General features: G+C 40.9%; 1 protein-coding gene across 3 annotated transcripts in view; it reads right to left on the bottom strand.

The window, feature by feature from the left end:
* Positions 1-726: 726 nt before the first annotated feature.
* LOC146687178 (enhancer of polycomb homolog 1-like) overlaps positions 727-26,830 on the bottom strand; it is a 35,317-nt gene continuing 9,213 nt past the window's right edge. Inside the window, exons 1-14 of one of the 3 annotated variants that reach the window (XM_085440511.1) lie at positions 26,264-26,771; positions 15,198-15,357; positions 12,477-12,622; positions 12,074-12,280; positions 11,795-11,943; positions 11,464-11,611; positions 10,981-11,145; positions 9,359-9,448; positions 8,940-9,088; positions 8,344-8,789; positions 5,348-5,466; positions 5,083-5,215; positions 3,788-4,163; positions 727-2,938 (exon numbers count right to left, since the gene is read on the bottom strand). In XM_085440511.1, the coding sequence (XP_085296637.1) occupies positions 2,866-2,938; positions 3,788-4,163; positions 5,083-5,215; positions 5,348-5,466; positions 8,344-8,789; positions 8,940-9,088; positions 9,359-9,448; positions 10,981-11,145; positions 11,464-11,611; positions 11,795-11,943; positions 12,074-12,280; positions 12,477-12,622; positions 15,198-15,357; positions 26,264-26,416 (2,514 nt within the window). In that variant the 5' untranslated portion in view covers positions 26,417-26,771 and the 3' untranslated portion in view covers positions 727-2,865. Of the gene's footprint in view, positions 2,939-3,787; positions 4,164-5,082; positions 5,219-5,347; positions 5,467-8,343; positions 8,790-8,939; positions 9,089-9,358; positions 9,449-10,980; positions 11,146-11,463; positions 11,612-11,794; positions 11,944-12,073; positions 12,281-12,476; positions 12,623-15,197; positions 15,358-26,263; positions 26,772-26,830 lie in introns of those variants that run through there. The other 2 variants (XM_085440510.1, XM_085440512.1) reach the window with 2 other exon arrangements.

Raw genomic sequence — 26,830 nt, 5'->3', positions numbered from 1 at the left:
GTGCTACTTAATCATCCCACATTTCACCAGTTTACGAACATACGTAGTGTTTTCAGCTACACAAAAATCAGTGGGAAGAAATTCACAGTAGACTGCATCTGTGGGCTGCCAGTAACAAGCCCCTCAGAGATGCTTTCTGTAAGGCCAAACGAGAAGTTTGCATCGCCCTGGATCACTAAAAACATCAGCAGAATTCATCCCCAGTCTTTGATTATCACATAAGATTAGCTGTTGGTTAGGATTTGTTTACTGCCAGCAGTAAAACACTAAACCACAGCAGTAGAAAGACTACAAAGTGGTCATAACTTTAACTTCACCACTACCACGTGCTGCATTTAGGGATGATGAATGCCCCCAGCAACTTCTGCAGTCTGTTGGCAAACAAGAGTTTAAGTAAAACATCTATCAGTTATAAAAACTTGTTTCAAAGTAAATAATACAAATCAGTTCTTGCGGCAGCTTCACAGCCCACACTTTGGAACCCACTGAATCTACACTACTTTAAACAAAGGAAAAAGTCGGGTTGCTCTTTAGTTCTTTCTCTCAGGGTGTTCATCTAGTTTGCATGAGGAATTGGACGGTTCATTAAATGTTCACACGTAGGAGGATTACACAGTTTGTCTTGTCCGGCCCACCTGAGATCAAATTTGGCTCCTAAACTGAAGCTTCTTCACACAAAGACGCAACGAAACCATTAAAGTAACAAAAACAAAGGAGACATGTTGGTCGAAACACATAATGCCCTGGATTTTTATTTCATTTTGTGACAATTCAAGAGGATTCTTAAGTCTTTCCCATGTGTGTGAGTGTGTGTGGTGGAAGGGTTTACAAAAACAAAAGGGAAACAAAAAAATCATGAATCAACTGGGCCATTGGAATGGGCATTGGGCTTGTGGTACAGACAAAGAAAAACTACACGTAGCCTTGTTCAGTACCAAACTCTTCACAGAAGAGAGTGATTTTTTTTGTTTTATTGATTTTTTTTAAAAGTTTTTTTTTTTTTCTTTTTTCCCAAATGAAGGCACCCGATAACTTGTGGTTCATGGCCTTTCAGCCTTCTGGAGTTTTTAAAAGTAGAGAAAACTGTTTCATTTCTTTTTTTTCTTCTCTCAATTGATACATGTTCCTTATTATACAGAAGCTGGAATGATAATAAATGTCAGTTACTGCATTTTTTTTTAAATTACTCCCTTATAGTTTCTTTTTTTTTTTCAGAACAAGTAACAAAAGAATGAAGTCTTTCATGGGAAAATAAAGGAGAAGGGAGATACAAAAATATTTGTTTAAAAAAAAAAAAAAAAATGGTAAAGGGAGGGGGATTATCCTTTAGAGAAAACTAAAAGTTACTAAGGCCATCTGGTAGAAACCAGACGCCAAAAATCATACAAAAGCAGCATTAATTAAAAAAAGAAAAAATTATAATATATAGTGCTTAGATAAGTCAGAAGCAGCAAAGTCTTCTGGGAAAGTCTTCATCCCCATTGTTTTGTTACTTGTCTCAGGAATAACATATGTATGGAAGAGCTTTGTGGAGACTGATTTACCCACTGACAAACTGATGCCTACAAACAAACAAAAGCCCCTTTCAGACATTTCAATTAATCTGACGGCATCTGAACGTGTTGGCGTCTCAGTGACATTCACTGGCCACTTTAGCTCGTCTGATTGCGTTAAGTCACGTCAACGAATGAGCTCGCACTAGATCGCATCTGTTAGCGATTCCCCTGCGTCTCTGAGCTGCGTTACACAACAATAACATTTCATCTTTGATTTAGATTTGAAACTAGACTAAAACATTTATCTATGATGTATTTTAGCTGCTCCTGATTCAGAAAAGCCCTCGGCTTGTGTGCAAGGGGCAGGTGGGTACAGCACAGTCAGCAGCACCCACAGATCTTGGTCAAAGAAACATTCAGAAGCGCGGGCTGCACCTCACACAATACTAATCACCACAAATGTAATAAGTTCTTGGTACGCGTGGCAACCACAGCAGCCCCCCCGGATGTGTGTGAGTGAATTCTGAACGACAGTGCCGTCAATTTAAGAGACTGATTGAGCCGAATGCTTCACATCACGTCTGAAAAGGGCTAAATACACATCTACTGCCCTGCGCCTGAATCTTTAACAAACACACGTCTGCGTGGATTTAAACAGACACATGGGAACACCCAACAAAAACGGGTGAGCCCCCGGCCATGTTCACAACATCCAAAAAGGAAGGAGAAAAAAAAAAAAAAAAAAATAGTGGGGACTTCTTTTTTGTATAAATCTACCTAAACACTTACTACAGCACAGGGAACTGATGAAGGATACAGTGTATTTAAAAAAAAAAAAAAATTTAATGAATGTGGGGGGGGGGGAAAACCTCTGTAAACACGGCACAATAAATAGATCAAACAGCAGGTTCCGCACCATGCATGTGATGACATACATTTTTCTGTGGTATAACTTTCACACCCCATACTCGCACCAGTTGCAGTTTGTCGTTTTCTCTTTTTAATTTTGAAATTTTTTTTTAATATCGAGTGCAAAACATCACAAATGAACAATTCTGTATTCAAGTAATGTTATATACAAGAAGGGTGGGGAGAGGGGTATTACAAATATGCAGTACTGTACATATAATTGCCATATTAAGAATTTACAGAGATCTCCTATTAACAGTAACAAATGGGGGGGAATTGTACGAGACGAGCATTGCAATTAAGTCCCAAACTGTTGCTATGGAAACCCAGCCTTGCCGTGCTCAGTCCGCCACCACTTGCATTCATGACTAACGAATGATGCATAGCACCTTAAAAAAAAACAAAAAACAAAAAAAAGAAAACAATGGAGTCACGTTTCCTCAGAGCGGTGTATGAGAGGCTACGTAACCTCCATGGCCACTGTGTTGTCCGTTAGACTGTTCAGTGCTGGCTTGTCTTGTTCATGATTCTCCCTGAGGGCAAAAATGGAAACTGTTAGCACAGACAGGCTAGCATAAACCTGTTACTTCAGTTGTCTTAAAATTAAGCACAACAGGCCTGATTTAAGGCCAAACAATATCTTTACTCATGTTTCTACAAACTATAAAAAACAACAGATAAAATCTAAATGTGCTACATTTCTAAATAAAAGCCCAGAAGTAAGTGTTTTATAGCGATTAGACACATTATTCTTGAGTAAGATGTAGGTGAAAGGTGCTGCCAAAGACATTTTCAGGTTGGATCTATAAGGTAAACATTGACAGGGAAGTAATGTCCTGAGCTCAGATTGGATGCGTACTGAGATGTTTATGACTATGTTTTTTTATCTTAACTACGCACATCCATAAATTTTGTGACAACATCTTGCACAGCTGCTCTCACATTGGTTTTGGACAGATTTTCATCAGACACATGAAAAGATGGCACAGGTAGCAAACCTTTTAGCAAGCAGTCCTATGCTTCATATACAAAAGTAAAGTCTCTTCTTTTTTGGTCTAACATGTCATCCCTGGAATATATCTCAAGCAGACAAACCGTTTGTCACAGAGCAGAATGACTAGACAATGTGAAAGCTGGACAGCTAAACTACAAACTGAGCTCACAAGAACATGTAAACTTTGAGAGCTGCCAACTCTGCTGGTAACTCAGTAGGTTCATAACATACACATTCAAGAGTGTTCCATGTTGGACATGGCTGCTTTGAGTAAAAGGTAATAAATTAAAAGGATTAATGTTGACGTTTTCCTGTGTGCTATTCAGCTAGGTACGGCCTTCTGTTTGGAACATCACTTCACCCCTCGAGTGTTTTCAGTTTTCCTTACCTGGGCACTATGTCCAGCGGCGAGGCCGAGGCTGTAGTGACCTTGGGTTTCTGACAGTTGGCGGCTGCTGCGTGGGCGAGCTTTAAGGCGGATGTAGACATGGTGGTGCTCAGTGTCCGGGATGTGGGGATGCGCTTGGTGGCGGGAACACTCAGCCGTAGGTTGTTGTTATTTCCCAGCAGGACCTGAGTGGTGGTGTTAGTGGTAGTTGTGTTGGCAGGGTGAGTGGTGCCATTGTTGTTACTGGTAGCAGATGTGGAGCTGGTGGTGGTGGTACAGGGGTGGAGCGAAGCAGGTGTCGTTGTAGCAGTGGGAGGAGCCGGGGTGGCAGGGGACGGGGACGCTGTGCTCGAGAGGTGCAAGCCCTTGTAGACACCTGAAGTGGGTGGAGTGGGATGGGGGTGGTGTTGGAATAAACAGGATTTGGAAAAGAAGTTTTAATTATCACCTGATTTTTTTTTTTTTTTAAACCTGCTCCTGTTCTGAATTTGAAGCACTGAATTTGCACAGCAATTTGAAGTTGAGTACACAAAGTTTCAAAGCAGCTTTTTCCCTCCCTTCAAAGTGTGAATCATAATCCTTAAAAAATGAGGTACTGTAGATGTGCACACAGGTTTCAAAGCCTAACTTAACAGAAACTTTAATTTAAAAAACTTTGACAAGGAAAAGTTTTTAATCTGCTGCGTGGCAGAAGAAAATGTACAAGCAGGAGGTTTTTTTTTTCCCCTTTTCACCAAATCAGTATTCAAAGAAAAAGTCACTGATTATCAGACTTCAGGTTGCAGGAGTTTGATCTGTGAAGGACACCTTGGTGCCCCGCTTCCATCTCCAGATTAATGAAAATCTAAATTCCCTTTTGTCACTTTTCTTGGTTATCTAGCAAACACTCCTCCGTGAAGCGGCATCAGTCGTTGGGGTGCTGCTGGTGCAGGTTTTGTTGAACTTTCATTGTGCTGCCATCTGCTCTTTTGTGTTGATGAGTATTGAGGGCGTTAGTACTATGATTACTTTTGTCCCTTTGTTTGCTTTGTCTTGACTTCACTGTCACTGTACTTTAACAATTTGGTAAAGTGGACTTTTCATTTTAATAGTGCTGTTGTAAAATAAATGAAAAAAATTTATCAATTTGGTTTTAATTTCAACATATAACTAGAATTAGAATCAATAAGTAAACAATTTTGGGATCATCAATACCAATATACCTTTGTTAAATTCGACAATAGTGATTACAACATGAGCCTTCAAAGCTAAGAGGCTATTGGTCAAACCAGTGGTTGTGTGGGAAGCCGTTATACCTGAGGGGGAGAGGACGCCATTGACTCCTGGTCCTAGCTCCTCCTTGGTTTTCAGAGCCAGCAGTTGGTCGGCGGTCACGAGGGCCGAGGCGGCAAACTGAGCACTGGCCTGGTCCAATGTATTTGCCAGGGTCTGCTAGGAGACCAAGAGTAACAAGTTTACATGATTTGAAGATTACGGGGGGATCAATCAAAAAGTATATATTATATAAATATATAAATTCAGATCACTGTCTGCTGCTGTACAGTTGATCTGCACGCTGACCTGTGTGCTGTTGGCAGTGGTGGCGCTGTTGGCTTGCTGTTGCTGGACTTGCTCCAGCTGCTGTTTGTGCATCAGGGACAGCTGCTCCTGATGCTGCTGGTACTGTTCAACTGTGAAAGCTGAGAGAAACAAAACCAGTGTTACAAATTCCCAATCATAAAACAGACAGATCTTTTGACACAAAGAATATTTGAGCTAAGTGGTGGCAGGTTGGCATTAAACCTTAAACCCAGGTCAAGATACGCACCACATGATACATACGGAGCCTTTCAGATACACTGTCCATGACACATTGTGCCTAATGTATTGCCACCAACTTTCTATCTTCTTGGGAAGATAGAAAGTTGGTCAAATATTTGTTTTCAACTGCTTTTGGATGAATAAAAACCATATTTGGGAAAGAAAAGTAAGCTGCTCCAACAGTCTGAATCAAACAGCAACACACAGACAACAACTCTGTCAACTCACACCCACTCAATATGCCTCGTTTGATAAGTCAGCAGGGAAGCAAACAACAGTGAGTACAACAAAGGCCAAAGACTTCAGTCACGAAGGAGCATCTTCAGTCTTGGATTTTACTGTTATGCTGCAGACCTTACTGCAAACTGTGCTCATGACTAAATGAATGACCGAACCAGAAACCAATTCACTATGAACAAAGCAAAACCACTACATGGTTTCCTGAATTATTTTTAACACTTTTTGGGCACCAGTGAGTTTTTAGTGATGCAATGCATTCTAATGAAAGGTCAGACCAATGTTTGGTAATGAGTACATCCATTTACTCTCCAGGTGGCTTTTGTACTACAATAAAACATTCCAGCTTTGATTCTTTCAGTTTTGAGTATATGTGGTAGGAAAAGAAATCGCTTTGGCCATATTCAGGTAAACTTAGGGTACTCCAGAAAATATATTCTCAGATTTCCTGCCTGAAAACTGAGGTTTACTACAAAGCAAGATTATACAGTTAACAAGTTTAGAGACGGAGTTCTTAATGTCACAGGTGGCTGTCTCAACCAGGCTAAATCCCTACAGAAACAAAAGTATCAGTTGAGCCATATGTCATGAACGCCAGCAAATAAAGCCCTGCCAGGCACAACAGCATAAAATGTGCACCCAATAAATGCATGAATACGTTTTCATACTTGGTCCTAATTAGCTGCCAAGCCCATTTGCATTGGATCAAATTAGTCTATTTATAGGATGTTATTAGTGGCAAAACTCAAGTCAGTATTTAATCTGAAGTGATATCCATATCTACAGCTACAGGACAGCTGATTAATAGATTTAAACTGATTAAGTTAGATATTAATGGCATCAATAGGATTGGCATTGCAAATTAAATACACCAGGGGAAATCATTCCGTTTTAAGGTGAAGAGTAAAATATGCCTCTAAGCAAACGTGCAGTTTCTGAAATAGAAAGCCTGAGTCAATGTCAAACTCCTTCATGAAACCAGTCATATCTGACATTTTAGGTGTTGTAGAGCCAAAGAAAACCTGAACATGTTTTTGTGGATATTTCATCCACCCTAGTATTTGAATCAAAGTTTTTTAGCTGTAGATAACATGGCCATAAGTTCTTCTTCATTAGTGTTTGAACTGAAAAGTTCTCATCTCATGTTTTAAAGGCATTATGTGCATCAGTGCATTATTGATGTATCCATTCCCTGTGTGCTTTTCACTTCTCAGTTTCATAAGATCCACAATCTGCGTACATCTCCAAGTCACAGCTCGTCCTGTGGCATTACCTCCATCTGGAGGACGTGTCATTTTTATTTCTTGAACTCCAACACCGTGTAATTTAATCAAAAATCAACTACTTAAACAACAAGTGCAGCTGTCACATTTGCTCATACACAATACATATTAGTAGAGTTTCTTGAAAGATCCATGTTAATTATATCAGTCTTTCAGATTCTCACTGAACCTTTTCTGGAAAAATCAATAAGCAGCTTGTTTTTTCATGCACATCAAAACAAGTTGCAGCAATATTAAGACACCCGCCGCCTGACTGCCCTCACAGTAAAACCACCGGGGACCTGTGGCATTTCGTCTCTTCGTCAAATCCATGCATGTCATGAATTCACTTATGAAATCCTGCTTTAACTGACACCTTAAGGAATGAAAGGTAGATTGTATTCATACAGTGTTACCCCCAGAGCAACAGCTGTTCTAAATAAACAAAAAAATAAAATATATAGAAATTCTTGCTATTTTAGCACAGCCACAAAACAAGGAATTCTGATGAAAATCTAGGAAATTAAAAGCTGCAAACATTCGATTAAAAATCAACCACACTTGGACATGTGTCCTGAACAAGCCAGCTGGCGACTCACTTTGTCACCGTTACTTTTTCAAACTCTCCAAGCGAACGGCATCCATGACTGTCATACCACTGAAAGTGCTCTTACTTTAAATGTTTAGTCATTAGTAACGAGAACCTTCCTGCTGGCCTACTCCCAACTCCATTGCTTTGGATTGCAAATTGGAAGACAGTCTTTGTTCCGCTCTCAACTTGAGGACCATGCTATCCTGAAAATGCAATAGGATGAGAGCTAGTTCAAGCACTGACATGCCAAAACTACTGAGGACTACCATTTAGTTTGTGCAGACCTTATTAAGTCTGGCTTTGCTTCCTTTTCGCCCTGACATATACCTAGCCCAGCCCTGACAGCAAAACCCGCCACAATAAATAAAAATATGGGAGAAAAATTGCATCCTGAGCTCGAGCAGCTGAGAGTTTTATACAAGTGGAATTCTTGAAACCACAGAGGGATTAAAAGGACATGTCACCTTTGCTTTACTTTCCAGACCGAGAGCCATCTTTATACTGCTTGATGAAAAACTGCCAATTACAAACAAACCACTATATAGCTAACAATATCTAACACTAACTAGCTGGTATCTTACCGTCTCCATGGGTATAAGTTATGAAACCAACACAGCCCAAAGAGAACACAACAGTGTCTGTCTACAGTCAGATAAGCCACCTACCAGCAACGGGTGTGGGTGCAGGGACAACCCTCCCTGGACGTTGGGAGCCAAAGGGTTGCCCTCCGGTGGTGGAGGCCGAGAGTGGGCGCTTCAGGCTTCGGCTCAGCCTCCTGAATAGAGGGTGGGCATTGTCCAGCTCATGTAGTGGTAGTGTCCGTGGTCTAAAGTGCCTCCATCGGCACGACTTTATATTCAACAGTATCTGACTGAGGTCCGTGGAAGTGGGGGAGGATGGGGAAAGAGAGGAACTGAAGGAGGAACTTCTTTCCGAGGTATTTGTTTCTGAGGTACTGGCAAACTTGTCGGTGGCCGGTGCGCGTGAAGTAGTTGCAGGAGTAGGAGAAGGAGGAGGAGGAGGAGATTGAGGAACAGGCAGGTCAAGCATGTCTGGATCCAGTCCATGGAAAATGTTGTCAAAGTCTGTGTATGCTCTGTCCAGCAACACCCTGAGAGAAAAAGAGGGAGAAAAGGGTTTAACAACTAAAAGTGATAAGTTTAGCTGATTTTGCTTTGTAGATATCTACACAGATGAGACAGACAAGCACAGAATGTAAAGCTGGATTCAAATGCCAGCACTTTGCAGTAAGTGAACTCACCTGCCGCCTCGTCCCACGCGCCGTCGAGCCATGCCCAGGCATCGTCGTGGCATGGTGACTGTGGTGAGACTGTAGCGAAAGCGAGCTTCTGCCAAACCACCCTCCCATTGTCCACACCACGGCCAGCTACCCACCCGATCTTGACGAGCCTACGAAGACAGACAGGACACTTAAGTTCACCTTTTCCACTCATTCTTGCAGGTCTCTGGGTTCAATACATCTGACCTGTGCAGTTTAGAATCAATCTGCAATCTCATCAGTGAACTACATGCCCCAATGTATTGACTTCAGTACTGGATAGCATTGTTCAAGTTATGTTTACAACATAGTGAGGGTTTCCTTAAACATGTAATACTAATTTTCATTATTCCTTACAGACAACTAAGGTATTCTAAGGAACAAAAGGTAATGTTCCTTACAGCATAGTACTGGCAGCCTGCCTTCCTGCGAAAGGCATAGGCACCATCTGGGTCGTTCTCCTCCTCTGCTTCTGATGAGCCTGAGTGCAGCTGTGGATGAGAGATGTCAGAGGTCAGCGTAAGGTCAGCTGAAGAGCAGAAGTTATAGTACTGAAGCCAGAAGCCTTTGTTAATTTTTTTTTTTTTTTTTTTTTTTAAATAAAACATGGTTTGGCAATTTTGAGAAGATTGTTGAAGACAAAGGGCAGAGTTTAGCAGCGGTAGTGGAGACAAGAAGAGGCCGTAGTGCACAGCCAAGTGGCTGCACAGACAAGAGGGAACAGTTTCCAGTATGTGTTGTACTTCATAATTAAGCAACAGAAGACAGATGATGTCTTTTTACACTATTCAAAAAAACTCCAAAACAAAACAAAAAAACAAAAGTTTTTTTTAAACAGTGAATAAATCAATTTTCTGAGAGTGGAGGATTATTTCTGTAGTCTCATTTTGCCCCAAACTCAATAGATTGGGGCAAAATGTAACATCTTTTCACAGAGTACTTCCTCAAACTTTAAAATGAAAAACAAATGGAAAAAATAAAGGTGGAGGAGAACGAGGTCATCTAGTACAAAGCAAGGACCCGACTTGGAGTTTGACTTTCTCTGTCACAGCATGTCTGCGAGTGCAGAAGTGTATGATGAGGGCCCAGGCGGCAGCACACCTCCACTCCCTCAGGAGGCCTACACAGTAGCCAAAGGGCAAGCAAAAAGACAAAACTGGCTGCAAACTGTCACACACTACCCAAAATGGACCAGGTGAGAGACACTGATCTGGAAACAGAGGGAACTGCAGGCAGCCAATGAGAATCCTTTCGAGTTTTATTCCCTAAGGACTTCTGTTTTTTAAATTAAAGCCCAGATTCACTCAAGCTGAACTGAGTACTGAAACAGCTTTTATGCAGGTTTACCCTGATATTTTTTCCTCCCCTTTCAATGATTATAAAATGAGTCTGGCTGTGCCTATGACAGCAGCAATAGGCTCCAGCCCCCAGTGACCCTGCAGGTCCTACAGTGAAGCAATTGCCTGGCAGTGATTCAAATCTTTCAGTTTGAGTTTAGATCCTAAAAATAATTTTCAAGTATATAAATCTTTGATTTAAATCATAGCCCTCTTTAGCATCCTTTGGGTTCTGTACCTACACAACTCCCTATCGATTTTTTCTATTAAGCACCAAACAATATGCAGCCAGAAAAACATATTTTCTGGTATCTGATCAGTTTTCAGGTAGAGGAAGAAAAAGAAAATAAAGAAAATAAAGAAAATAAAAGCTTAATACAGACAGGTGCCCCCCCCAATTCTTCCTGCTGTGTAAAAACCTTACCTGTTCTTTTGGCTTTGTAGCTAATGAACCTTATCGCAGCATAACAGCTGCTGCCACTTTGTAAAAAAAAAAAAAAATAATAATAATACTATTTCAAAACCATGCAAACTGGAAATAACCCAGTGGCACCATGCAAAAAGTCAAACTACAGGGAAAAAAAATGTTGTGTAAAGAATTCCTCTGAGGAAAAAGTCCCAAGCTTGATCTGCGTAACATGCTTGGCTTTACATGAATGAACGCATTTGCTTAAGCGTGCAGGTACCTGGGAAAAGGGCTCATCATCCGAGCTGGGGAAGTCGTACTGGTTTAGGTCCTTGGCGTTGAAGACAACCGGACCTGTATGGTGGGGTGTGCCTGATGATGGTGGCAGCACCTTCGGCTTCTTCTCATACTTCCTTTTCTGCCGGGGAACTTCTGTCTTCTCAGGCTACAAGAGGGAGAGCGGCCAAACTTAATGACACTGCAGAGGCACTTTAAAGTACACCTTTAGAGACCGCAGCCCAAGGGCAGCCTTTTATCTTGCGCAGTGTTCCTCTTAAAAGACTCATTATATTAACTTTTCATACCACCATTTTCATTTTCCTTCTTGGTTGCATTTTAAGCAGGTCAGTGGTTTAAAAACACGACTTGCAACAATGCCACTGACCCTTCAATTCTGGATATAAGCAACTTTAACTAATTCATCAGATGTTTTTTTTCCCCCCTTTGTCTTTTTTGTAAGACAAATTTTTTCCTACGGGCTCACCTTAGACTTGTAGTCCTTGAGGTCCATATGGTCCTGGTGTCGGTACTGGTTGGTGAGTGGGACCAGGGGGATGATTTGTGGTCTCACCAGTGCCCTTTCAGCCAGAACTTCTGCCATAACCTCACCACCAAAGTCTGACATGACATTTCTGGATGAAAAGGAGAGGATAACTCCATAAATCTAAAGGTGAGGCATTTCAAAGTCGTTTAATTTGGCACAAGTCCACAAAAAAAAAAAAAAAAAAGTAGTAACAAGTGAATAAGAATCTGCTATCAAGGTGCTTTAACTTATGTAGCAACGTCCTGTGGGTGCAACTTCGAGACTGGCTTACCTCTTCTCAAAAATCTCCAGTGTGAGGTGCAGTAGCTCTCGCTTGCTCTTCTCCCTCCTCTTGATCATTTCCAGGATTGTGACGGCTCGGCTGAGATCTCTGCGAAGCTTCAGCATCTTCTCGTACGAGGCCTCGTCGTTTTTACGGTTCTAAGATGTGAAGCGAAATTTACAATAAACAGGGATAAGAAATAAAAACAATCCCCAAAAGCAACACTGATTGTATAGGACTGCAGAAATGCAGAACTAAAAATTAGCAACAGTAATTGAGAGCACCAACCTTCCTAGTTTGCATCTTCTCAGTGCGTCGTCGGAAGGCCACGTAAGGGTCACTGGTGCTTGAGCCGTCCCGTTTCTCCTGCTTGACGGTGGGGATGAGGGAGTTGGCTTTGCTGTTTTTCCTCTTGCGGCTCCAGTAGTCAAAGACCTCTTTAATGAGCTCATCATCCTCTTTCAGCAGCAGTTTGGCCTCAGGAAGACTCACAGCCTGCGAGGGCAACAAAGGAGATAAATACAATCACGTTAGAGAGCAGTGAGGGTGACAAATCTGACACTGCCTGCCATCAGTGGCTTCAAGTCAGTGTTAGTAACTAATGCAGTCTTAAAAAATTCTTTAATCGGTGAATCTCACTTTGGAACAAACCTGATGAATTTGTCTGCAAAACATTTTTTACACTTCTAACCTGCTGTCCACTGCCTTTCTCCAGCCGGTCAATCATTTCCTCAAACTGCAGGTAGCTGATCTCCATCTTCTTTTTCAGCTTGTTGACAAAGGCCTCATCATCTGAGTCCAGGTCATAATCCGGCTGCTCTGTGTCCAAGCTGAAAGCTGCATGAGGGAGGCAACAAATAAATAAATACGTTTATTTTTATTTAACTACAAGGAACGATACAAAGCATTTAGATTGTTTCTGGACAAGTTCACACAAGCTTGCTTTGGTCTCACTAAAACATACAGACAAGATGCAGGTAACATGGACTCATTCCACTCATTTGGTTCAGCATCTGTTTGGATTCCAAACAATTCTTACTGTTTATTCTAATGCTGAAAAAAAAAAAGAGTTTTGTACAGGGGAATATAACCAATTATTATTATGGCCCAAGCAGCAACAAAACACCTGCTGCATAAAATATATAATCCAAAATTAAAGCGTTAACGAGAATAAATGAGTGTTCAGCAGCTGTTGGACATGAAGGCTGGGGATGCACTGGATGATTATCAGGCTTAATTACACCAGATTTGCCATTTCAGACAACTGGAAGGAAGGGCTGTCTGGAGACCGAGTGGAACCAATGAACAGTAAAGATTATCTGGATGTTTGTTGTAGAGTGTTGACACAGTGCGTTACGCCTACTGCTCCCTTTTCCCACCTCAAATTTTTAGGCCAATCTGTTATATGCCATTTAAACATCAGTATCACCGAAGCAGTTTCCATTCAGAAAGCACTACGAGGATGCAACCCTAAAGCCATGTGGCATCTGAACCGCCCTGATGTACAGGATGCAGGCATCAACCAATGACCTTAAGTAACCATAAACATTGCTTTTGTCCAAAATGTGCGTTTATGACAGTAAACCATTTTTAATCCGAGGCGGCCATAAAACTGCTTCGAAAACCTGCATCGAAGCAACGCCCTGACCAATTGAGAGCCAAAGCAGAAAGATACCCGTGTACCACTTAAAGTGGACATGAAACACTGCATGTATAAAGTCTAAGTTACACCATGGATCCCTGCTCCTAAAAACAGACACTGATTTAACATTGTCTGTAAAGCTTTTAAGAAATGCTTAAAGGTTTTTAAACATGTTAAGCACAATCTTGTGCCATTACAGAACAGCAGAAAGTGGTTCTTCCTTGTTTGGCTAGCTGCATTGAAACATGGAAGTCTGTTTATTGTTAGCCTGTTTGAGTCACCAGACAGACACACACACACGAAAAGTAACTTCCCAGGTAAGTATGTAGCAATTCAAACATCTTACCAGGGATGTTACTGGAAAAACGATTATTGATGTTACTGGTAAGCCTTGAAGTGGTCTGGACTGAATCCTTTAGCAGGCTAAGCCACATGGTTGACACCCTAGCTTGATCTTACTGATCTAATTCTGGGCTCTCAGGAGGGCCACAAATGCACCACAGCTTCACAAAGAAAATGAATACAAAAAAAGTCATTTTGAGTTCATTAACAACAGAATCTGAAGCGAATTTTTTGCATTCTTGTAGTTTGTTTAAAGCCAAGGAGTCTCATCTCAGACGTTCAAATAACCACATTTATTTTGCCTGAGACCTCACAGCCAGCAGCATTTATGCAGGCGCATCCGCCAAAATCAAATTAAAACATCTATGCTAACTGAACTTATACCTGCAGAACAAAATGTGTAGATCAAAGTATTTGCAGTTTCAGCTTTAAAATGAAACCCTCACTTCAGATTTAATTACACCAATTCACTTTCATCTTGAGATGCCAATTAAGCACAATAGATGGGCTAGATGGTTATTGAAGAGTAAAAAGGCAAATTCACTTTCACCAGCCAGGGCCATTAATTTGAACATTTTTAACATTCAGCATCTTTTCACACCACTGACTTAAATATATAAAAGGTTTTTATATGCATGGAAAATGGCAGGCCTGCTTTTGTAGAATTTTAGATACTTTTGTATAAACACTAAACTTTCAAGACTAAGACTGATGCAAACTGGGTTTTCTACTTGTTTCAACCCATCCAAGCCTCAGACTAATTTCAAGGTTTTCTCTAACTAGACAAAACATGTCATTTGATAACATTGTATGTTTCAGGTACAGCAAATTGCCTTTCTTTTGAGAAACAATCACAGCAAACCACTTGTGACGCAGCCATGGTTACTAAACGAAGCCATGTAGCAACATAATTTCCTCCAATTTCACTACTGGAACAGGCAATCTCGAGTTATATAGAAAAACATGACAACTTCAAGTTAACAAAGCTTAATGCCAATAAAAATGATAAAAGATCTCAATCACCTAAACTGGCTGGGATTTTACACTCTAAGTAGCAGCCAACTTTCTACTTTATTAAGTGGCTTGCTTTCAATACAGGATATATTTAAATGTCAGTTCAGGTCACCTTTCCCCCCTTGCTTCTTGGAAAAACTCTAGGGCTACAGAGCTGAGGGGAAAGTAAATCTAATAACATGAGTGACAATTTTCAAATTAGAAAAGCAAGTAACACTGATGTGAAGTGTTCAACTCATTGCAGCGTATAATCTTTGCTCAGCAAGCCCCCACGTGTCATTTAACACATTTGAAATAAATGAAGGGAACGCCATTATAGGCTAATGAAAACAACTGGGGCCCCTAATCTGCTACATCACACTCATTTTCTCTGCTTTCTGCATCACAAACTTTCCATTAGAGAAGCCCACTTACGCTGTATGTGAATTAGCTGCTTTGGCATCTTGAAGTCTCCAGGGTAGAGGGAATCGTAATAGGTGATGTTGCTCTCCGCCTCCGGTACTGGGATGACCATGTTGTCCCGCTTCTCGCCATAGACCTGCTGTGCCGAGATGGCCCGCTGGAGATGGTGTTCCTAAAAGAAACACGGAGACGAGGTGAGGATGATGTCCTCTTCAAAACAAAACATAGCAAAGTACTTTTCTTGAAATCAGCAGGCTGATATGAAGGCAAGAGACAGAATATCAATGCTGATGCTTTGTAAACATTGTCAAAAACAACTATCAACCGATATGATCGCCGAGCTGAAGGACAGACATGTCGAGTTGGGTTTAAGGACATTTTAAAGTTTTGTTTTTGTTTTAACTGTAAAATTTCATTCTTAGAATGCTTTGACGATGATAAAATAAAATATTAGGTTAATTTAAAAAACAAAAACAAAACTCATGACGTCAGCAGAAAGAATGCTTTGTGCCAGATTTGGCAACGAGTTAATTTGCTTGTACCTTGCTAGGCAAACACACAGTATTAAATTAACTATAGAATAGAAATCCATACCCAGTGGATTGCGTCTAATCAGACTTCAGCTTCTGTGATACTTAACCTAACTTTAAAAATTCTGATATAGCCAGCAGATATTCAGGCAAGAATTTCTGCTTCTGTTTGCAAACTCCTAATGTGATGGCCAGTACCAGACTCAAATGGAAAGAACTAAACATCTCATCTAATGCCTACAGAATTTAGATGCAGAAGTTGTTCATAGAAATTAGACTATTTACATTTTAAAAATATCAACATTGGTATGGGTCAAGCGATAGTATGGTCACGTAATACTCTCATATGCATAATTATAACCTGACCTTGCTTGTCCAGGGATTGTCAAATACAAGGGAAACAACTTCAGTCGATCATCTCATTCAAGCATATTTTAACCAACAGATCCCTCCATAAATACTCTTAAATACTTATTTGTATACATCATTCAAAGCTAAGCACGAAAAATATTGAACAACAAACTTGCGACCAGTGCGTGTATTACTTAAAATAAAATGTGATATCCTTTACACACAGAGCTGTGCAATCAAATTTTAATTGAAATTACATTTAGTCTTCATGGGAATAGCAAAAACAAGATAATCAAAACTATCACTGTGCCATAACACTTGCAATAATTGTCTTGTTTTCCCTTTAAACACGTCCTTTACTTTTGACCCAAGTCCAAAACAAACTTTCCAGACTTGGAGATTCTGTTAATTTGAATTCACCCTTATGATTCAAATGGAGGGGAAAGTAAAGCCAAGGAAATCTGCTTAAATAAAAGTATCCAGACCAAAATAATTGCAATTTTTTTCTGTAATTAAGACACCCCAAGACCACATTAAAAATACACATGAATTTGGACAACTGCAGTAATATTCTCTTGCATGCAGGCATTACTGGAAATTCTCAGTGTGGTATGGTTTGGGCTAGCAGGTTATGCACGAGAGTAAGCCAACCCCAGCTACTGGCACAGTCTTTGTACTTGGGAACTGACAGGTTAAAGTTCGACCAACATCCAAATGAACTGGTTTAATTCTAAAACGCACTTCTATCAGGCGATATCTAGAAAAGCTGAAAGCTGGGGTGACTGTAAAGAACTTGTAACCCTGCAAACTGAGTTCCAGGAGGAAACCAGACATGCACAAGCTCCAAAAATGACAAAACAAACACTTCTTGAACACAGCTAACTGTCAGTCTTGTACACAGCTCAGTATCAACATAACCATCAGTGCCTGCTCATGCTTACTTTGTTGGAAAAGTTGATCAAAGACTAAAGACATTTCCTGTTTATTTTTAGTTTGATGTCAGCTCCACTGAACGAGTACAGCTTATTCAGTGATGAATATGTTTTACATACATTCAAAATGCAAGCCAGTTTAAAAACATTGGCAACAGTTAGTAGTGAAGTGAAATGCATCAGGAAAAAACAGGTCACCAAATAAGTTTAAATGATTATTATTACCTGTGTGTCTTTAAATCACTAGCCAAACATTATGTGAAAAGAACTGAAGACAACTCCTCACAAAGGATTTGTTTTGGTGCTTTTGTTTTTTCAAACTTGACTGCTACTACAAGCCTTTATTGTAATATGGACTTAGAGAAATACGCTCTGCACAAATTAAAATGAAAATAAACAATGAAACTCACACTGGAAACTAATTCAAACTAAATTTAACCAAAAACAAAAATTCAAACATATAAAACACATATGTAGTTTGGATCCTAATAAAAACAAGAAATAACAATTTGGCTCTAGAAGTACAAGTTTTAGCTAAACGATCCAATCATTATCTTGAGAGCAGAAATGGAGGCTAACAACATTTTTTGCCTCATGGCAGGTAAATAAGAGATGGAAGCCTACTGCTGCCAAGATTGCAAGCTTGCTGAGGGAATAAGGCGGAAAGCAGGAAGGCAGGCAGATAGGCTGCAGGACTGACTAACTGGTTTGTTGGCGGGCTGTTTGTCTGAAGAGTCAGAGCTGCAGAGCCTTTGGCCCAGAGCCGGGCACCAAGCCACTGGCAGGCATTTTGTCAACAAGGCAACGTGCTGCTGGCCTCGTACAACAGCTCTCCGGAGAGAGGGTGTGTATATCGTTTTCCCCACGGCTGTCAGACATACAAGAGTAGTTTTTGGGGGGGGGGGGGGGGGGGGAGTATTAATAGCCAGAGAAGGTTGATAAAGTAAGTGAATGAGTCAGTAACTGGTCCGTTATTCAAAGCAACTGAACTTTGTCTGTTGCAAAAAAAAAATCCCTAATAAGTCCGTTACCGTTGTATAATCACATTTATCCTAGCTTAGATGGGCTTTGGGAAGGAATAAATGCACCAAATCTGTGATAACATGCTACCACAAGTGCATTTGTTTTTACGTGACTGCACAAAAAAATGTTCATGAAGACAATGAAGGGCTGGGCTACTTTAAATGATGCTTTGGTATTTGTAATTCTGGTCATTTACATAATAGTTAAATTTATTTGAGTAAATGAACCCGGCTTAAAAAGGTTTTTATTTTATCTGTTTTTCTGCATTTTAACACTTTGTTTTTGGTTCTGATCATTTGAGAAGAAAGATGCTCATGCTTGACTAACTCAAACTCCAATGCTGACAACTGTCCTTTAGCTCTGGTTCAAGCCTCTTGGGGGAAAAAGGCAAAACTTCCTCTCTGCAGGAAAAACCCAGATAATCCATAAACAAATTATGAGGAGGAAGTACTGAACGGCTACATTCAGACTCAGCCAATTGGACACCTAGTGCCCCCCTTCAAAAAACATCAGCTGTGCAGATAACGGTGGAGCCACTGCTGCTTCTTTAGTCACCGGATGTGTTTGCATTTTACATGCTTCCATTTGCCAAACATGTACCAGGTCATATTAGTTCCTCACAACTTGTCTGATAGACTGAAGCAGATGAGAGTAGAAAATACTGCACATATGCTGAGTGCATTACTTGAAAGATTAGCTTAATATATTTAATAATATAATATAATATAATATATGAGCATCCACCATTCAAAAGCATAACAAATCCCATTTTTCCAGCTTAGCTGACATAACACATTTCCCAGTGTTAAAAAGGATCAGTGTGATGCACCACCAAGCTTGGCACACAGAAGTAGAGACCCTGCAACATGTGCAGTAGTTAAGTGATCGAAACATTAACATGAGAAATGTAACTTCTGAACTTGGTCTTCTGAAAGAGGCAAAACAAGCAAAAAAAGATCAATTTTCTCTTTACAACACCAAGCTGCCATTTCAACACACCAGAGATTTTACTGTTATTCACTCTTACAGAGACCTTGAAACATTGCTGCTCTACCACATTGAGGACAATGTATACAATCTCATATGGTCTGCAGTCATTTATTATATATAACAAATGCAATCAGATGAGGATCATCTACGAGACAAAACTGCAAAATGTGGACTAACCATCATAACAAAACTAATTACTTTAGAGATGCTTTTCAGAACTATCCAGTCAGAAACTACCAGTGGAAATAAAAGGAAATAAACAGAGATTAAGGTGATTTTATTTCATGAAAAACATAATTTTGGTGAATTTTCAAGGGAGTATCCACAGTGCCTGCTTTTTCACAGGTTTTAATCAACATCTGTTTTTACCAATTAAACAAACATTTGTATTCCAAATAAATATAATTATAATGAATGATTACTCATACCTGTTACCTGTAAACAGCAAGTCACAAGAAAAACAATATAAAAACTGTTAGGAAAGCAAATTTGACAAAGTCTGACCTTCAATTTATAAGTTTGTGCTGTCATCCGCAAAACTTTCGGTCTACAGTCCTAAATCTACTTTATGGTGTCCCAGAGCAGTGTTCATCACCACCATTTGCACTTTTTGGGCCTGACAATATCATGCACAGTCTGTTTAGTACACCCGAGGCGAGCGGTTGTCTTTTACATTTATCGTTGCCATGTGGTGCTGCGATCTGTTCTGAGAATGCAGATTCTCTCCCCCCCCCCTCTTTCCTAATAGCCTCTCCATGGTGCCCTGCAAACATAACCCAACCTGACTGGAGTATACTTGAAAGACATTACTTATTTACTTTGTGCATTTCAATATTAAGTTTCATTCCATTTTAGTTTTTAAAAATGATCAAAACTGTAACATTTCTATTAAATAACCTCTAATGTACACTAACAGTGTGTAATATTGTCTGCTAGCAAGCTTTTCGTGGCTAATCTTGTTATGCATTTGACTGGAGAGCCACCACAAACTGTTTGCCTTATAAGTTATCTTTAATTTAAAGATCACAAAGAGCTCTTTCAAACTATATATGCCCAAATAACATTTTCATCATGTCTTTGTTAGATCTTTCTTCTACTTTATTTCCACCTTTTCGTTCTCACCTCAAGCCACATCTCTTAAACTGGTTCTAATAAAAAAATAAAAAAGTCCACAACTTGATGTTTATTCCTCATATTGTTGCAAGATAGTTATAAGCTAACATCACACCAGCTAGTATTAGCCTTGTGTATCCTAAAAACCACACTCTGAGAAACCGTTTAATTAACATTCTCAAATCATTTAAGAGTTAAGTGCTCCATGTCCAACAGTGTTAGAACCACTTCAAAAATGTCACTAACAGCAGCACTGGCAAGCAGAAAAGACCAGGATATCCTCATCTCACCCCAGTATTGTTGTTCATTGGCTCTTTAACTCATGACTTCTTTCACAAAGTTTTACAGCCTCCTCAAGAGTAAATAGATGTGGAAACAAAGAATACCGAGGTTGAGGTATAGTTGAGGTAAACTCAGTGCAGATGAACAACAGCCAGAGTTTGTCCTAGAGCAGCCGCTGTAGCTAAAACTAGGCAGGATAAGAAAATAGAATTTGGGGTACTGTAATCTACCAAAATCTAGTAGTCAGGTTTTACACACTGTACCTTTAGGTTTTTCAGTTTTATCATCTAGCACTGCATTATTCTAATTATACTGACCAATTAGAACTCAACTGCTTGACTTATTCTATTTTGTGACATACCTGCCTTACTTTACTTTCCATGTTCTAATGGTTCTGGGTTTATTTGAATGTTTTCTTATTTCTCTGTTCCACCTTTTTAAATTTAGTTTAATCACTAATTAATTTGTGCATTTCCTTTGTATCAGTCTTACAGGCCAGTCATTCATCTGATCTGCACCAACCTGCATGAATGAAACCATACAAACACCTTTTAAACATGCAACATATGCCACCACGCACTTCTACACTTATATGTTCCCATCTTATTCCAAGTCTGCTTCCGGGTCCCTCTGCTATGAGGAAAAACTTTATCGACTAAACAGCCTTGAGCAAAAACACATCGCCTGCCAAACCTAATCAAGCAACGTGGTTGTTTACTTTCCTGGCTGTGGTCATTTGCCTGACAATAAATAAAGTCAGATTGAGATGAACAGTCAGAATACAGAGCATTGGCCGATGCCCTCGTACGCACACACTTGCACTCGTTTCCTCAAATACACAGAGGAGTCCAGAAATAGCCCTCTAAAATGACCACATCGATCACTGTCAAGTCTGCTGAGCCAGCCGCGGCCTCCTCCACCTTCTCCAGTCTCGCCTCTGACAGCTACTGTCCCAGACACTGTAAATGCCACTTAACATGATGGACAGCCGCAAGGGACAGTCTGGTAAGAGGCTGTTGAGGGATGCTTAGCCACAGTACAAAAGCAGTTTTATGCAGCGTGTGTGGGAGAGAACGATATTCAACACCAAGAGTAAAAGAGGTGGGAAAGTAATAGCAGCTACGAGCCTAGGTTTTTCTCCACAGTTGGTCAATTCAAACTCTGTGGGGCAGTTTGTAAAGTAACAAGCAATTAACTGAGCAACTTTCCATCCCGCTTCACACATTAAAAGAAATGGGGAGAGAATTTGCCTCGGTCCAGACCTTTGATTCACTCCAATTCAGCCTGCTTTATAAGACGATCCAAGTCTTTGCAACTTGAATGCAGCCTCATAAGTTAATAAGGCTGTGATAATTTACCAACCCCCAGCCCAGTCTAAAATGTGCATAGTCACCTTCCGGGGATTACCATTGACGTCATTAGCCATTCGCAGATCCAAATGCTCTACAATGAGTCCCCACCGAAAACAACAGATCATCCAAATTCTTTCTACTCAAATAAAATGATCAGTGTGGCTGTGCCCAGACGTTATTATGAAGTTTGGTTTTCAGGAATCTGTAAAGAGAGGTTACAAGGTTTAGTTAGAAGAGAATTAGCTAGTTAGTTTAAATCTAATGATGACAGACCATTTTCTAACTTAGTTACACTTAGTAAACATATAGCTCTGCTTTGGAAGTACATTAATAAAGAAAAGTAGAGATGCGAGGGGGGTTTGTGAATGTGGGCTAGTTGATGTAAATGACTGGTACCTCCTGGCTCGTGTTACCCGAGGTACAGAGGTCGGGTTAGGTTGACAAACAGTGAAAAACAGGGAAGATACAGACTTAAGATGTTGACTGTCCCCAACGGACAAGAAAGCTTGTAGAAGCTGACAAACAAGTTATGTGCAGTGTTAAAATAAAGCCGCTAGCTACTGTTAGCCATGCTCTGAAAATTGTCACACCAATGTTATGCACAGCACTACACATTTTAGCAGCATCTAAACCATGTTTTGGTTCATTCACAATGTGATTAGTGTTAAAATCCCTTAAATTCAGCTGGAGAGGGAGGAAAACCAAACAGAAAAAGGCAGAACTAACAGGAAACTGCAAAGATTTCCGCCAACCAGACTCATTGCCACTGTACATGGACTGATCATGCTGGTTTACATGTATAGTTTACACACTCATTCTTTAATTAATGGGTCACAGAGTGAGCAATTCCACAGGAGTTGTAACCCATCTTGCAAACTTGCCAACTCACTGGCCTGAAAACCCTTCCTGGAACCTGGTGCACAAACACATCCAGAACCAATCTGTCAATAGTCAAACGGAAAGTGAAACAGCTGACGCAGGAAGCTATCTAGTTGACATCGTGGAGCCAGCAGAGACTTTGGACAGGTGACATGCCCCACTTTCCCACCCAGCAAGGTCACAAGCAACAAAAAAGAAAAAACCTGGTGTCCCGCCAGAGCATGTGGCTGTGTGTATGTACAAGAAGCGTGTCTGGAAAAGAGGCAAAAACAGATGCCTGTGGGTTCCCAGCAGGGCTGCAGACACTGACCTCACTTTCACCCAAACGTAAACACGAGACAAAGTGTCTGGCTCCAAAACAAACACGCTACATGTGCTGAGGGAATTTCAGCAGTGACAGCTCTTTGGTAGATCTACGCTACCAGAAATACACAAACACGCAGAGACCGGCCTGTTGGACAGAGATACGACGGTTGAAAGCGTTGACTATTCGTGTGCCAAGCAGGGTTACAAGCGTTACGAGGTGTCCTGTTGCCCAAGCTGAGCAGAAAGATGGACATGGAAGCGCAAAGTTGTGAGTTCTCAATGCCATGAGTTCAGCTCTCTTAACTTTTGCTGAAGTTACGAGCTGGTGCAAAGTAAAGGAAAGTTGACAATTCAGTTTAAAACCTTCCTGATGTGCCAGATTTCACTAAACGTATACCAATTCATTTTCAGTATACTCTTAGTGAGGTACAGTCTCTGCTCAGAATTGTATAAATTTAAACTGTTGAGCCATACATTGAACAGCCTCACTGAAGGAAGCAGCACAGGAAAAATTTTTTAATGCTTGATCCTATCTGCTACCTGGTATGTTTTCCTGCTGGAAATGCAGCTAATAAAAAAGATGAATGCTTCGTCTATTTCAAGGTCATTTATCACCACGAATATTGAATCTGTGGAAACAATTTCACTGGCTACAACCTAGAGCGATTTCCACACCACTTCCACTGAGCTATGAGACCGAGTCAATCCCGATGCACTCATGTTTTAAATGTACAAAGTCTCAACGCTCTAATGTACAAGAGAGGGGTGGAAGGTGCAATAAATGGGAAGCTGTAGCTTGATAAATTTACAATATCAATCATTTTCTGCAACACTGCTTTAATGTCATTTTTCTTATAGACTGATCTTTATAACCTCCACAACCTGTTCACTTGACGGTGCCCGACTGTGCAGAAGCAGCAGCAAATGATGCATCAACCACTCGCTTTTATGAGTGTGTGCAAAGAGCCTGGAGCAAACAGCCTGGGTTAACAGAGAAAGTTGATATCAGTTACTGCTGTGATGCCCGTCACCTGCGACTGGGCTTTTAGGCTTTGTTGAGTCAGGATAATTAACAGAGTTGGTTTTTTTCCACCCTCACAGCAGAATAATTTTGGTGCTGTCCAGAAGAAAAATAACCAGGACTGAATTTTTAAACAACTTGTTTGTATTGAGCATTGAATTTACTCAAGCGTAAAATTAAGTTTTGTGCATCCAACGGTGATTTCGGGTAACAAATTGTCGCTACCCTCCAAGAGGCCCACGTGGAGGCAGAGAAAATCTGGCTATGCTGAACATACTATGCAGCGTCTCCCTGCTCGTTTCAGAAATCTTTCTATTAGCAGAGTGTCAGACTACCCAGCACTGCATAGTCTGGCTTAAATAGTCCTGAGTGAAACATGCAAAGCTGATGCTTTCTCTGAACACTTTCAGACTGCAGAAAATAAATGCAGTTTTTGCTTTCACTGGGTCAAGCACATCGCTAAGGGAGGAAAAAGAGAAAAAGGGACCAAGCATCCCTGTGCAAATTAATGAGCGTGGAGGTAAAACAAATAATATGTGCTCTTACAAAAGCTAAAAATACACACCAGCAGCAGAAACTACAACAACAACAACTCAAAATACATTTCCATCTAAAGTCTGACGCAGAATTCATAACAGACAGCTCCCAACACAGAGCGGCTGGCACGCAGCAGGCCTTGGCCTACCTCTTATGATAATATGACTGTTACATAACCAAGCACTCCAGCTGAGCAGAGCACAGACTTTGAAGTGACAGCAACCCCCACCTCCTCTCTCCTCCTTCCTGCCACCCTGATCTCCTCTGGAGCGCCACGTGCGCTGGTCTGCCAGCCCGCTGTGCCATCTGACACACTGAACCCCTGACACCGAGCCTCCACAACACCGGCTGCAACACACTTTGCTTGAATAATTTAGGGAAAAAAGTATCCAACACAGATCCCTGTAGCGATATCCCCCTCGTGTACTCAACCTTATATTTAAACATCAGGCAAGACTGCTGGGTAAGCTGTGTAGCAGACTCCTCAGAGAAGCAGATATATTGTTTAATACTCCCGGGATGAGAGCACTGCTGTGTCAGACTACTGCATAGTAAATTACATAAAAAGCGAAGAACAGGAAAAAGAAATCCCACAGGGTGCATGTGCTTTACAACCCCCCCTATTTTTGAAATAATCACAACAGCCCTGTGGGATGCAACAGGAAGCAGAATTTGTTAAGTTACTTGCAGGGAGATCAAACTAGAAAGATACTTTCTCTAACAATTATCTGCAAGCTTTCATGAGTTTTGAAATGTAACAATGTTCTTATATAGATAGTTGACTATCAATGCACATAACCATTTAGATGCTCATCCCACAGTGGCTTAACTGTGGAGTAAGAGAAAACACAAAAAGTTGCACAACAAAGTCCCAATCTTATTTTGCAACATTTACTTACACGAAAATTATAACATATGAACCAAAGCACTTTTAGGTAATTTAAACGAGCTTTTCTGATTTATTTTGATGTTTAAATATTCCTTCTATGCACAACAGAATATGACCACATTGCAATGAGAGATGCCGGTGACAGCACCTCTGGAAAATCGACATCATTAACCTATTACAGAGAAGTATCTTCTTGGTTAGAGTGACAATAAGTGATTTACCTGTGTGATTGCTGCACATGCAATAACTTAATTGCAACAACATAATAACAAACCCACAGCGTCCATACTAATAACGAGCCGGGCTCGCCGTACGGAGAAATCATCATAAAAATGTGGCACCGGCAGCTGCATTCATGACACACAAGGCTCTGTGCAGGAAAACAGCAAGCAAACATTTACATCAAGTCAATGCAAAACGAACACCGCTGTGTTTTCTCCAATGCATGGCCGCCTTGTTGACATTTCTGACTGCTGGTAGCAAAGATGCCACATAATCTGAAATCACTAGCTCCCCCTTGCCCTGGTCCGCTGCAATTACGCCAACACAAGGCCCCGTCCTGACAGACGAGACAAAATGTCGGAATCGCTCAGGTCACATGACTCCTTTGTACTCAGAAAATCACCTCACGCACAAATATGCCGGTCAAACCGGACAATTTTATCCAATAACGACACAAAGCATCCCCGCTTTGCCCAAAAATCCGTCCGAGCCCCGTATATGAGTCGTTTGCGGCACAAAACCGTCGTGTTTCTCCTGAGAAAATTGGCGGCCATTTTGTGAAAGCTTGCGCAGAAAAAAGAGGGACGCCTGTGATCACGTAAAAATGAAACAAAACGTATAAATTCATATTTTCAAACGGTTAAAGCATACCGATTCCTCTTCTTTCTCCATCCCCGTCGGCATCTGCGGCACTGCCCGGTTAATTGATGCATATTCGTGTAGGTCGGGTAAATCCTCACAACGGAAGACGGGTAGTGGCTTGGAAGCGTCCAGCGCCCGTGCCCGAAACGACAATTTACTCATTTTTCACAATTCGAGGTGCAATATAAATCTATCCGATCTCCTAATATTCACAACGGTACCGAGTGGAGCTTTCATGGATGTTTCTGTGCGGTTAGTCTCTATTCTAACGTTCGAATGGTTGTAGCTTGTATTTAGGGCGTCGCCAACGGAGCCGGGGGAAGGCCCGGATCTTGGTCGCTCTCTCTCGGACTGTTTTTTTCCGACGCTCCGCTCCCTACCGTTGGTTCAGTGCGCCATGGACAACATGGCGGACATTTAAAACTCGTTTGCTCTGTTTCGCTCGGAGCGGTCCAACCCCCAGTTCGTGGACCGACCATTCCCACACGGTCCCGAGCGCTTGCGCGTTGCGGGGGTAGGGGGAAGGGGGTATTTCTTGCAAACTAACTCCGTTTCCACACATACACATAAATTATT

This window comes from Copadichromis virginalis, linkage group LG18 (genome assembly GCF_057382275.1).
Source record: "Copadichromis virginalis isolate Kocher_CV1m ecotype Utaka linkage group LG18, C_Virginalis_male_GT1.1, whole genome shotgun sequence".
Lineage (NCBI taxonomy): Eukaryota > Metazoa > Chordata > Actinopteri > Cichliformes > Cichlidae > Copadichromis > Copadichromis virginalis.
The sequence above is the reverse complement of the archived record's forward strand: the minus strand, read 5'-3'. Positions and strand labels throughout refer to the sequence as shown.